This window comes from Petaurus breviceps, unplaced genomic scaffold (genome assembly GCF_028583685.1).
Source record: "Petaurus breviceps papuanus isolate PSGF00001 unplaced genomic scaffold, PetGlider_PUasm1.0 37, whole genome shotgun sequence".
NCBI classification, from domain to species: Eukaryota; Metazoa; Chordata; class Mammalia; order Diprotodontia; family Petauridae; genus Petaurus; species Petaurus breviceps.
Window position 1 is genome coordinate 38,449,684 of NW_027186296.1, and position 14,590 is coordinate 38,464,273.

The 14,590-nt window shown below is 33.8% G+C and overlaps 1 protein-coding gene across 7 annotated transcripts in view; it reads left to right on the top strand.

The window, feature by feature from the left end:
* The window catches only part of DENND4A (DENN domain containing 4A), a 152,246-nt gene that overhangs the window by 76,714 nt on the left and 60,942 nt on the right, over positions 1-14,590 (top strand). For all 7 annotated transcript variants that reach the window (XM_069098266.1, XM_069098265.1, XM_069098268.1 and 4 more), the window contains 6 exons: positions 14-83; positions 5,078-5,247; positions 6,094-6,335; positions 10,257-10,323; positions 10,908-10,966; positions 12,798-12,942. In XM_069098266.1, coding sequence (XP_068954367.1) covers positions 14-83; positions 5,078-5,247; positions 6,094-6,335; positions 10,257-10,323; positions 10,908-10,966; positions 12,798-12,942 — 753 coding nt within the window. The remainder of the gene's footprint in view (positions 1-13; positions 84-5,077; positions 5,248-6,093; positions 6,336-10,256; positions 10,324-10,907; positions 10,967-12,797; positions 12,943-14,590) is intronic.

Genomic DNA, 14,590 nt, shown 5'->3' on the forward strand with positions numbered 1-14,590 from the left:
TTTTGTTTTCCAGTGGGGATCAGCAGTATACCTATGTTATAAGAAGTCTGTGGCAAAGACTAATACTATATCCTACAAAGCTGGTAAGTGTCTTGCAAATTTTTAGAAAGCATTCTATCTTATAGAATTCATTAGTTAGGTAGAATATTAATTTAAAATAGGAATGTTGTTCCTGATTCTGATTTAAATAGATATGAGTCTTCTACCTGGTAAATGTTCAATTTCTTTGTAGTTTTTATTTGTCTACATTGTAGCTTATTTAGTAGACTTTCCCCCACACTCAGAAAAAAAAATTGTCATATCAGTATCAATTAGAAATCTAATTTATAGTACATATCTATAATCATAATGGTTGATAGACATGTATAAAGCTTTGTCCTTAATATGTGCTTTTACATTTGTAAGAGAACATTTTAATTCCCCAAAGGTTTAGAATTATTATCATCCTAATGAGTATCATATTTTTCCAAAGTTCAAATGTACTTAGTACTTTAGTGGCTCCGTGATTATATCAGGGTGTATTATGTTCCCTTTACCAATGCATATTACATCTTGTCACCCTGTGGGATTCTTTTCTGTGTCTTTTCCATAAATCCTTAACAGACTGCAATACTTCCTTTTATTCTTATTAATATCTTGTTTTTCATTCTCATATGACTAACCCATGTTATTTTCAAGTCATATGTAGTTTCAATAAGTTTCCTTCTTTAGGAATATTTCTCTCTTTGAAATACCTGTGACTTTAAACCTTAAAGCCTTTAAAATATTGCTGTTACACTGATTTATTCTGTATACATTTGGTCAGGTCTTATTGTTTTTTTCTGACTTCAACTTATTAACTGCCTTTATCACTTCCTCAATTGTATCAGGTCCTTAGAGTGGTCCAAATGTGGTGGTTCTACTGTTGTCACTGATGAGAATAAAATTGTATGCCAGAGGTAGATTTGTTTTACTTTGTGTGTTTTGTCCTTTCAGATTCATCTACACATACTCTTTGTGTAATCTGTTTTAGTTGGGGAGGTCTCACACAAATCTCCGCAGGCTAATTTTGTCTGTTACCTGCTTTTCAGTGCCTTGTGTGGTGATAACTCATTTGTTATCACCTCTTTCCATGATGCTTTACAACTAAACTTAGATACTAAACTGGTGTTTTCTTTGGGTTTCATCCCTCTTGTCAAAAAGGTTAACTATTTTCTGGTTGAGGCTGTATCCAAGCTCTTTTAGACTGCTTGTTTTAATGACTTTTTTGGATTGGTTAAAAACTTCTCTAGGAAATAACGATGGTCTATGTTTTTACTTTTGTCTGTTTCCCATTTTTAAAAGTAGAAAGATTGTTTAAACACATGAGGTTGGAGCTTCTATAACCTCATTGAGTATCTGCTTGTCTTTAACCTTCTAATTTGATATTTACCTTGATCTTTGTTACCAGTCAAAAACCTGAATGTACACTGAAAGCCTATTCTGAAGTGACTTACATCTCTAATCAGTCATTTCCTGTCTGAAATATAGTCAACTTCATTTTATGGTGTTATCTGATACTTGATTATGTTTACTATCTTGCCATTCTCTTCTTAAAGAAAATATTCCTATGTACAGTCATTAGGTTTCTTAATATTCTGTCACCCTTTGCCTTCTTTCATTTCTTAATCCCAAATTGTTTTTCCAAAATATTTCTCGTCTTGCCCTTTACCCAGTTTCACATTAAAGTCACAGAAAATTAAAGTATGTATTGAATTAGTTGGAAGATTTTATTGGGTTTTTCAAATACTTCTTATGATAAGGTGGGATTTTTTGAGTTAGAAATCATTAAAAATCTTAAAAATCATCTAGTCTAATCTTCTAATTTTGCAAATTGGGAACCAAAGCCTAGAAGAGATAAGCAAATTGGCCAAGGTCACAAAACTTCACCCCAGGATTTGAACCCAGGTCTTTTGACTCCAAATCTAGCATTCTTTCTCCTATATCCTGCCTTATCTTTTCCCTGTAATGAATGTTGTCACATAAACCAGAATATATTCTTGCTAATCTATTTTGTTGGTGTTCAGCATCAACACTGCAAAACAAAATGATCAAGTATTCCATTAGGAAGACATCAGCTCCACCAAGCTTCAATTCACCTCTGCATAGAGAACCTGTCAGCCACCCTTCATTCTTCTGCCTTTATGCTGACAACAAAATTATTCTTCCAATAATTAATTCATAACTTTATCCAGTGACCAGTCTCAGTTATACCGACTGTTGAATTAATATTAGGCATTTTAAACACTGTGATTCTTAAATCTCCTCTACCTCTCTTTTGCCCACCTCCCACCTTCACTGTGATAACAGAAAGAGGCCACATGGAACTGGAAACCATTTTGTGGTTTTGTCCATTTTGTAGATTGCCATGATGAAAAAATAAAAAATTCATTACCTCATGGTCAGCTTTCTGCTAATGAGGCTCTCCCTACTGAGGTGTTTTGGTCCTTGGACACATAGTTTGTTGATAAGTTCCTATTCTGTGGTTTTCTAGCTTGGTCGAGCTTGCCAGACTACATCTTACTGTGGACTTTCAGCACCCAGAATCACCTCCATCCCTCCATATAGACCCCCTATAGAGTAAAACTTTGTGAGGCCCTTTTTGATATATAATTGGTACATATTGAACCATGTTTTATTTTCATTAAAACCGAATCTCAGCAGATCTAAGTGCTTCTCTTTTGAAAAACTTCTTCAAAAATACTGTGCCAAAAATTATGAACATGAGAACTAAAAGGGACATGGGGAGACTTACATGAACTCATCAATTAACAGGCATATATTAAATGCTGTAGCTATAAATAGGAAAGTGAGATAGCCTTGCCCTCAAGGAAATTACTTTAGTAAAATAAGGGATTTAGGGAATAGAAAATGATACAGCATGAAGTGAACAGTTGACCACAGTAATGTAAATGAAATCTAATTAATTATAATGACCAATTTCAGTCCTAGAGAAATTATAATTGAATTACCTTTATCCTTTCAAGTACAGAGATTGTGATTGTAAAATAGGATTTAGGACATCAGAATACAATCACTACACTCCTGCAATCACTATACTCTGGTTGGTTTTGCTTAAATGTTTATCTTTGCTTCAGGAGAGGATGCAACAGTAGGGTGAGAGCTAAGGAGATGTTACTATGGTATAAAAACGAGGCAGCAATAAAACTTTCTTGGTCCCTAGAGGCAAGGTAGCATTTATTCTATCCCCAAGATAAAAATATCAAATCTCTTACCAGATTTGCTGCTGCTTCTTTCAAGATCTTTTTTTTTAGTCACCTATTTTTCTCTATCTCCATTCTAGAAAATGTCCTCTTGGCTTCTCCGATTCCCATAGTCCATTTTAGTCAGTCTTATTAGCTACTGCCAAAGCCATCTTTCTGCCTGACTGTTACCTTGTCACCCTCATCTTAAAACCCTAGAGCAGTTTCTATCACCTTCATCATTTAATCTAAGCTTCTTGTCTTCAGTTTTAAGACCTCCTCACTGACCAATCCAGATTAACCTCTTTCTGAATTTTCCTGCCCTTTTCTCCATTCTATTCATACTGACCTACTTGTCATGCCCTTAGTCTGGTTTCCTATTTTCAGCTCTGTATACCTTTCCTTATGTACTTTTTCACTCTTGTACTTACATGTTTATACCTTTAATATATAAAAAAGAATCTTCTGCTTTCTTATTTTTTTAATTCCTTCCTTTGGAACTATAGTAGTTTTCTATTGCCTTTCAGATTAAATTAAAACATCTAATAATGGGCTTTTAAAAATCTCCATAGATTGAATCTCTTAACAGCCAAAATCTTTTGTTACTACCCAAACAACATTCTTCATTGGTCAGATAACTGCTTTTGCCCCATCCCACCCCAAGTCATGGAATATGGTATTAACCCCGTAAGGAAAAAAAAAAAATTTCATGGAGTTATTTTCTGGATAACATGAGCTCACTCCAGTAACTCTTAAGTAATCTATATTTATTATTTTAATGATTATTTAACATATATATAGCTAAATTGCTCTACTTGAATGTCTTATAGATATGCATTTGTTTTTGCATACACAAAAACATGCAGGTATGTAACATTCGATGGATTTGTGATCTCATCAATGTGGGTATTTCTTTTGTTGATTCAGATTGCACACCTGCTTGTCTATCCTGTACAATACTTCTCCATGTACGTCTCTATGTTCTTCTTCCCACTGTTGAAATTATATGTGGATATTTGCACACAAATAATGTAAACACAAATTAATAGAATTTTTATCTAGAAAACTTGAGATAATATAGTTTCTACATTCAGGAAGCCCATTTATTACTTTCTTTGAACTTCCCATAGTATTCCCGACTTTTTTTGGCACTGGGTACTTGTTAAGAGTTATTGCCTACACCATTTACTTATAGTACCCTAGGGAAGCCCATATACTGCCCAGACTGTTAAAAATTTCTTCAAATTTTTCTTGTACTATCTTCTCCATAAAATTTTCCCAAGGAAATTAGAAACCAATGATCCACTGTGTCTTACCATAAGATTGCATCATCTGGACTTCTTAATTAATTGTAATCTTTATATATCATAGAACTTGTAATATATGGGGTTTTAAACCATTTTTTGTGACTATACAGTGCTTTTCCCTCTATTTTTGTGAAAACATTTTCTTGTTATCTGCTTTATAAGATGAATGTTCATGGGACCATGCTTAGAAGGAAGGTGCTAATGAACTGTGAAATAGTTACAGACTCCAAATTGAAAATATGATTTTATATGTTAAAGATAGAAGTACACTCTGAGACCAAGGCAGGCACACACATATGGCTAGAACTAAAGAGCCATATCTTTTTCATATTCCCTTTAGCTCCATAATGATCAGTCTATTAATATTAGGAATTGTAGGGGTTTATAGGAGTTTAGCTTTATAAAAATCTGTTAGTGTCATAGGATGAACTTTATTTTTAAAGTGCTTTGACTTTTAACATCTAAGCATTTAAGCATTTGATCGCGTATAAAGTTAGGAAAGAATGAGTTCAGTAGTTTTTGATGACTGTTGGAAGCTTTATTTTTTAGGTTTAATATGCAGATATCCTGAAGAAGACTATGAGTCATTTCCATTACCAGAATCGGTTCCCCTCTTTTGTTTACCAATGGGGGCAACTATTGAATGTTGGCCATCAAATAGCAAATATCCTCTTCCTGTTTTTTCTACATTTGTATTAACTGGAGCTTCTGCTGAAAAGGTACTAAGTCATTCAACAAATTATAGCTATGAATTTTGTGTAAATTTGCAAATCTTTGTAGCAGTGCACATTTACAAAACAAGCAAGTGGTAAAATTTAGGTTATTCTAGAGCATTCTATTTTACTTTTATTAACATGTGGTTGATAAGTGGTAATATAGTACTGAATGAAGCATGGGAATCTGGAATACCTGGGTTCAAATCCTGCCTTGTTACATATACTAGATGTGTGACCATAAGCAAGTCAACATAACCTGTTAGTGTCCAGGCAATTCTCTAAGATTATTAAATTGCAGATAAATTGTTCTGTGTGGATGGAGTTTCCATGTAGGAGCTCTCTATACCAATGAGATCACAGGTCTGGACAAAAACAAATGTAATAAAGCAACTGAGCCATTTCTAGTTATAGCGAAGAAATAATTTCATTCTGTCTCTCCATGCTCTTCTATGCCATTATGATAAAAGTTTTTACAGTGACACCTTATTCCAGTAAGACTAACCCTAGCAAAATTTACATCCTTCATTGGTATGCTTCCTCAAAAAACAGCTTAAATTGACACAGAAGTATTGGAAGAATCTAGAGCTATGCTTTTACTGTTTCTACTTCCCTTCCTATGATGTGAAATTGTTTCCATAGATCACTTTAAATAAAAAGAATTTTGGTAGGACAGTTTTCACGCTTTTAAAAAAACAAATACAATAGAACTTTTTTAGGAGTGCAGAGCAATATCTTATGTTAGTTAAAGGGGGAAGAGGAAAGAGGTTTAATGTTTCTGGAATATTTTCATATTTAGTTTGTGTTAAAGAATATGAAAATGTACATTTACCAACATTAACTATTTTGCAGGTCTATGGTGCTGCTATTCAGTTTTATGAATCATATCCTGAGGAGAATCTCACAGAAAAACAAAGATTTCATTTGGGATTAGCATCTTCTACAGAGGGGAAATCTGATAGCTCCAAAACAGTTCACACTAATAAATGCATCTGCCTTCTTTCTCACTGGCCTTTCTTTGATGCCTTCAAGAAGTTTCTGACTTTTCTATATCGTTATTCCATCTCTGGACCTCATGTACTTCCAATTGAGAAGTAAGTTGGAAATTATTTTGGTTCTAATTTTAACTTTTGTTAAGCTTAACATTCAGTTTTTGTGTTTGTGAGTTAACCAGATTTCATGTGGCGGATAGGTCCATTGATGTAACATTTCCTAAAACATGTAATGAGGTTATTTTAATTTTCATATTATCTCAGTGCCAGAATTTGTGTTAGAATTATATATTTAGAGAGGGTTATATCAAGGGATACATTTCCAGAAGAGAGGCAATGTAGTATACTAGACAGAGGTGAGCTCAATGTCATGAAGAGCTGTTTCTTATCATGAAGAGTACATTCTGTCTCTGAGCTCCTGGGTGACTTACTAGGCCCCTCCATGCTCCAGGCAGTCTAAGCGCAAATGCAGAGCAGGTGCCTTTCTAGAGCAGAAGTGAGAGTTTCTTCATCTGGAATTTGCTGTATCAATGAAATCACAGTCTGGTCTAATAAATAATTTCAAGACCTTCTGCTGAGTTTTGTTTTTGTAACAGGATTATGTCTGTTATCGGTTATTTCAAAAATTGAACATATATGTTTCTCCCATTTATTTTTCTATAATCAAGTATTTTTTAAGATCATTAGCTAAAACTTGTTGCATATTTTTGCATACATCATAGTCCCATGGAAGAAACATAGGATTTATAGTCAGGACTGGGATTCAACTCCCACATGTTACACCCAACCTGAATGACATCGACAAGTCACTAATCTCTCTGTGCCTCAATTTCTGTAAAATGAGGTTTTTGTACTATAATAGTCTCTGATGTTGATTCCAGCTCTGAATCTATGTTTGTATGAACTTACAATGCATAATAAACATTGAACTTGTATTTGAAATTTTCATTCCCCATTTAAATATTACACATCATAAATAAAGGAATTGGATAAAGTTTATATTTGACGAGACTGAATTAAGTAAATGTAATAACTTACATTTACATAGTATTTTAGAATCTATGCTTTCCCCACAACAACCTTTTGAGGTTATTATTGCAACCTCATTATAATTGTCCCCACTTTGCAGATGAGCAGACCAAGGCTTATGTGACTTCCTCAGAGTCATATAGGTGCTAAGTGGCATGAATTATAACCAGGTAGTCCGACTCCTAAAGCCATTACTCTTCCTACCACCTCATATAGCCTTCCTGCATTTTTTGCATAAGGATCTTATACAACTAATCTACATTTCTTTGTTCTATATTTGTCCATCATGCTATTTGTCACCAAGGCTGTCATGAATTTTCAAGCACAGAAGCCAGAAAGATCCAGTTTTCATTATACAGTGACTGAATTGTCATGTGGGAGTTGACATATCTTCTCTCCAATTTTGCCTTGCCCCATATTTGTCTACCTTCTTAATTTTCTTCCTAACTATTCATACAGATAATCTAGATCAGTAAGGGCCTGGTGCCTCTTATTCCCCTGTATTATAATAGTAGTTACTAACAATTTTATTTGATTCTTCATTGTGGAATTAAAATGACCCTGGGTGCTAAGAGGTTCTATGAGTGGGAGAGGCAAGCTCTTTCAAGACACTGAGGTTTCAAGTATGGTTTCAGGAATGTTCTATATCTTTATTGTCTTCAAACTATCCAACCTGGAGTCGTTGGGACAAGCTCATCACCAAGCTGATAACAGGATAATGCATTTGTCATCCATTGCAACTCTCCAGAATCACTTATTACAGTGAAATTGTGATTGTATCTGTGGAGTACTCATGTTGATAAAATTACAGACATTTGAAATTTAATTACACGTGTACTCGTCTTTTCTATGCTTCTAGAAAATAAGTAGTATAGTATCTTTTTTTTTTTTTAAGCAATTGGGGTTAAGTAACTTGGTCAAGATTACACGGCCAGTTATTTCTGCGTGTGGTGCTGAGTGTCTGAGCCCAGGATTTGATCTCCAGGTCATCTCAACACTGGAGCCGGTGCTCTTACTCGCTGAGCCACCTGGCCACCCCCAAGTAGTATAGTATCTTAATCACTTTTGTATATCCCTGTAGCACCTAACACAATTTGTAATAATAACTAGCATTTATATAACACTTTAAGATTTGCTTTACAAAAATATTATCTCATCTTATCTCTGCACCAACCCAAGCAGACAGGTCCTCTAATTATCCCTATTTTACAGTTGAGGAAACTGAGACAAACAGAAGTTAAATTAATTGTCTAGGGTCACACAGCTAATAAGTGTCTATCACTGGATTTGAGCTCAGATCTTGCTTATTCCAGGTACAGAGTTTCTTGCCCATGATAAAGTAACTAGAACATATTTGTTGAACAAATGAATTTTCATTCTGATTATCTGTAATGAGTTCAGTTAGATTTGCAGTTCCACAATTAAAATTATTCCTATGGGAGAGGAGAAAAATATTTTTAATGCATTTTTAAAATATGCACACAATATAAAAATGAATCTATGAAATAAGCATTAACATCTCGCTTTTTAAGGATTTTTTAATCTTCATAATTCCATGTCTCTATTTCTGTAGTGTATAAATCAAAATCCATTTGTAGAGATGAATTTTTTTTCCTGTAGGAAAAAAAAGTAATACCAATTTTAGAACCTATTCTCTGTTAGTAGACGATAAAAATCGGTCAGCCAGTCAGGAAACATTTATTAAGTTCCTACTATATGCCAGGCACTCCGCTAAGCAGTTCTAGTGATACCAAGAAAGGCAAAAGACAGTCCCTGCCTTCCTAGAGCTCAGAATCTAATGGGGAGACAACACATAAAAAGGAAAAGTGAGGGAGGGGCCTGAAGGGAGGAAGGAAGCTCCCATACCACTGTGGCCTAGACGGGGTTGGGGGAAGCTGTGAGTTTCAGAGTTAACGTGATGTTGCAGGATGCTGAGATTCCAGAGAGCTTTGATGAAGTCCAATTGAGATGGCAGCCCTGCCTGGGTACTTTTTTAAACAGAAGATCTGGGAGTGACATTCTTTCAGAGAATTAATATAACAACAACAAAACAACAATAATAAACATTTATAGTGTTTACTAGATATGAGGCACTACACTAAAATACTTTATAATGATTATCTCATTTAATTCTCATACAACCCTGTGGAGTAGGTACTTTTATTATCCCTATTTTATAGATGAGGACACTCTGAGGCATGGAGAGTTTGAGTGACTTGCCCAGGGTCATGTGGCTAGATTTGAACTCAGGTCTTCTTGGCTCCAGGCCCAGTGCTCTCTACACTATGGCACCACCAAGGTGCCCATTCATTATGAAGAATCACTTTTTTACACAATCATACTCCCAGACGGTTGATTGTCTTTTTGAATCCTGTCTGAGAATGATCACTTTGAACACAGTGTGCTGCAGACTGATACACTAGCTGTTTCAGCCTCACAAATGCGAGGTGAGCTACAAACCTCTATGCCCCTGTAATGATTGCACCATGTCTAACCTTTGATTCTTTTGTTCACTAAAGCATGGAATCCTAAATTGAAGCTGAAGAGGAGCTTGGAGACCACTAACTCTTACCTCTCACTTTTCAGTTAAGAAAACTGAGGTTGAGGAGGAGTGAAATTACTTTCCCAGGCTCAGAAAGATAGTATTTAATGCAAGATTCTATCTTAGAACTTCATTCTAGTATTTATGAAATTTCTACTATGCACTCTAATAGATGCTGGGGAAAAATACTAAGAAGAATAAGGCATTATCTAAATAATTGTTCTATGTAGATTATTGTTAATATGCCGAAAAATAATTTTTCTCTCAGTGCCACTGGAAGAAAAAAATGAAGCAAGTATTTTGGTAATATAATACTATGTAATGTAACAGATTCTTTGACTTTTGACTAACCTGTACAAAATTTACATATGGTGTTAATCTGTATTTTATAGTATAAAATGCTTCAGAATTAAATTTTTCTTAGACTGACATTTTTCTCTTATTTCTTGTAGGCATATTTCACATTTTATGCACAAAGTTCCTTTTCCATCTCCTCAGAGACCCCGAATCTTAGTTCAGGTAACATTTTCTTGATGTTTATGATATGAGAATATTTTTCTGTTTTATAAAATTTTAAATAATAAATTTTAGATTGAGGTTTGGATATTGATAAATGCCCAGATTTCTAATGTTGTATGAAATTACACAAACCACTTTTTTGTATTTTTAAATTAAACTAGTACTTGGTTTCTGTTAAAAGATTGAATCGTGATAACAAACAGATGAATACTTAGAAAGGAAAACATGTATCTTATCATATTAATTTATATTTAATGTTTTAAAATTTATACTCATTACAATAATATTTAAGAAAATTGTTAGGGAGCAAAAGAAAATGGTTACAGAGGAAAGGGTAAGGATAGAAAAAAAGCTATGGTTAAATGTAGTTTCCTCAAAATCTTTGTGCGCTTAGTTATGATAATGATAAATGGGAGAAGGGAGTTTTTAATGGCATCATCATTAATCTTATACATATTTGCTCTATTATATGACTTTTTTTTAAAAATCTGCTCTGAGGTTTCAAATGATTCAATACTTGCTGTAGCTTCTTTGCCATTAATGAAGAATTTATTCAAAATATTGTTGCTCTAAATCTATTTCAGTTATCACCACATGATAATCTTATTCTTAGTCAACCTGTATCCTCCCCTCTTCCTTTGAGGTAAGTAAAACTAAATTTTCATATAAGTTCAAATTTATTTAAACCTTTTATATAATTTTAAATACTCATTTTCCAATGAGGTATCTTTTTTATAATTGTTCTCTACTGGAACATATTACAATTTTAAATAATGAAAATATTTTGCTATAACTTTTTATTGAATTTAAATCTCTTAGGATTAATCTTTATCGAATAGGTTTTGGAGTCATCTAGAAGGACTATAATGAAAACATTAAATATTTTGTCCATTGTGAAGTCGTTTGGTTTTTTTTTAGTTTAGAATGTTTTCTGCTTCATATGCCCAAATAGATATATTTTATGAAAAATATATTTCTTTGTTTTCATTTCCCGAAAAGTTAAATATTCTAAATATAATTTGAAAGAAGAAAAAATAATTATAGTTCTAGTATTGTAGACTAACAGAACAACATACTTCATCAGTTTACAAATTAAGAAAAACAATGACATGTGTTTTCCTGCCATAATATAACACCTTGAAATCTGATTAGCAACATACTTTTCTTTTTTTTTCCCACTTAATAGTATTTTACTTTTTCCAGTTACATGTAAATATATGTAATTTTCAACACTCATTTTTGTGAGATTTTAAGTTCCAAATTTTTCTCCCTCCTTCTGTACCTCTCCTTTCCCCTCCCTAAGACTGCAAGCAATCTGATATAGGTTATACATGTTCACTCATATTGAACATATTTCCACATTAGTCATGAGCAACATAACTTTCTAGTTATAGAGTTGTAGTCGCAATATAAGTTATTATGTAGTATTTACCTGAGGGAGGAGAACTACTTGTATTTTTTACCTTAGTTTAAAAAAAATTGCAAAAGTTTTCATCAATAACTTACTTTATATCTTTTCTCACTTCATAGCTCTGATTCTACATTTTGTGATAGAAGTAACTATTAACTAACAATATTTTTAATAAGTTATTTTATTGTAAATCAACATCTTGCAAATGTAGTGTTTATATGTATAAAAATAAAACAATTTAACAGTTGCATTGCTATACATATGTACATTTTATGAAGCAAGTGTATTTTTAAAAATCATGTTTAAATTGAATTGCATTTTAAATGCAATAGAGGAACTTGATATTAAAAGAATAAATTATCAATTCCTTTTGTAAAGGAAACTATCACACCTAACTTATCTTTTGGTAAATCCAAATTTCCATTTATTGGTTTGTTTTAAATGAGTTACATATCTTAATTGCTCACATTGAAATTGGGATGTATATGTGCCATGTCCAAAAGCATTTTTTTACATGCCCTATCTTTACCATCCTGCTAAAGTACTGCTTTTTAAATCAAGATCTTTATTTAATCAAGATCTTCAAAGTTTATTTTATTTTATTTTATTTTTAAAGCAGTTGGGGTTAAGTAACTTGCTCAAGGTTACATGGCCAGTTATTTCTGGGTGTGGTGCTAAGTATCTGAGCCCAGATTCAATCCCAGGTCTCCCGACTCTGGGGCCGGTGCTCTTAGCTCACTGCACCACCTGGCTTGCCCCTAAGTTGCTTTAGTTTAATATAAATTAAGCAGATGAGCAACCCTTTTCAATGGTAAAAATAATGTAGAGGAGATTAGTGATTTTGGAGCCACATAAGCACTGGATTGTTTTCATTGTGAGTTTAAAAGTGTAATAGCAGAAACCAGTATGACTTCATTAGGTTTAAGACCGTGAATATTAGAAGCATAGATTGTACCTAATCAATATTTGATTTTATTTTTTATCTCTGACCTTCCAGACAAATTTCATGATGTTTTTTCTTCCAGTATTTGTTTATGGTTCTTGTTTATATTTTTGTTAACAGTGGCGGCAGGTTTTCAACACTGCTACAAAACCTCGGCCCTGAAAATGCTGTAACACTACTTGTGTTTGCAGTAACAGAACATAAAATTCTCATCCATTCCCTGCGGCCTTCTGTTCTGACTAGTGTGACAGAAGCCTTAGTCTCTGTAAGTATAAATTTCTTATTGGTTTTTAGTTTTTCAACAGACTTATTTAGGTAATTTTAAACTCTTTTAATATTTTAACTTCAGTTATTTGGAGGAATATTTCTCCTGAAATGGCTAGATAGCCGTTGATGTGGAAAAGATCTAGGGGTCTACCTGCACTGCTGGCTCAAAAAGGGTAAAAAATATGATATGGCAACCAAAAACTGTTCTCCTGGGTTGCATGTTGTCCATAAAGAAAGGAGGTTATGCACAGAGACAAATCTGCCCTGGTAAAATTACATATGGACCATTGTGTTCCATTCTGTAGACCACATTACAGGATGTTTAAAGATTGAATGTGTCCAGAGGAAGATGATTAGGATCATAAGGGGACTAGAAACTGTGCTATATAAGGATTGGTAGAAAGAATTGCAGTTTTTTAGCCTGGACAAGAAAGGACTTAGGAGGGAGAAGATAATTGCACATCAAATGTTGAAGGGCTGTCACGTGGTAGAATCAGTCAGTCATCAAGTATATGTTAAGCATTCTGTGTACAATAAAAAAAATATAGTCCATACCCTCAAACAGCATATATTCTAATAGAGGAGAGAAACAGCATGCAAAAGTCACATACAAGATATAACTGGTATATATGGACAGGAGGGGGATTAAATTTGTTTTTTCCTAACTCCAAAGAATATAATTAGGAACAACAAATAGAAGGTACAAAAAGGTAATTTAGGTTCAATATAACAATTTTTTTTTTGGAGGGAGGAAGGCAGGGCAATTGGGGTTAAGTGACTTGTCCAAGGTCACACAGCTAGTGAGTGTTAAGTGTCTGAGGTTAAATTTGAATTCAGGTCCTCCTGACTCCAGGGCCGATGCTCTATTCACTGCGCCACCTAGCTGCCCCCATAATGAAAATCTTACTAACAGAGCTGTCTCATATTGAAATGGGGTCCTGGGAAAGGTTCATAGTTCTACCTCAATGGAAGTTTTAAAGGAAGCTTACTAAGTTCCACCTCATTGGAAATTTTCCAGTGGAGTCACTTGTTGGTCATGATGTAGAATAAAAGATTCTTGTGTGAGAATGAACCAGATCTGGGGGCGGCTAGGTGGTCCAGTGAATAGAGCACTAGCCCTGGAATCAGGAGGACCTGAGTTCAAATCTGGCCTCAGACACTTAACACAAAAAAAAATTAGCCATGTGACCTTGGGCAAGTCACTTAACCCCAATTGCCCTGCTTTTCCCTCCTCCAAAAAGCAAAAAAAAAAAAAAAAATGAACCAGATCATTTCTAAGGTCCCTTCAAATTCACATTCTGAAAATTCAGGGGGAATTTTTTTTTCATTTTAAAAATCTTAATGTTTTAATTCAATTATTGAAAAAATTTGGTTAATCTTTTAATTTTAATGTTTTTGAAAATTTTTAGATTTGTTTTAATGTATTGATTATTATACCAGAATGCCTCAGAAGATCATTGATTTTTACCTATATAGCTGCTCATTTTACTATGTAGATCACAAACCATCCCTCCTTTAGTAAACTAGTCATGGGCTTCGGTGGCTGAAAATCATCCTCTGGTGGTGCCCTCCTTCTGAGGAGCAGCCTTTTTGACTTAGCTAATTTAGACCTTGGATGACAACCAAGTCTAATACCATACCCATAT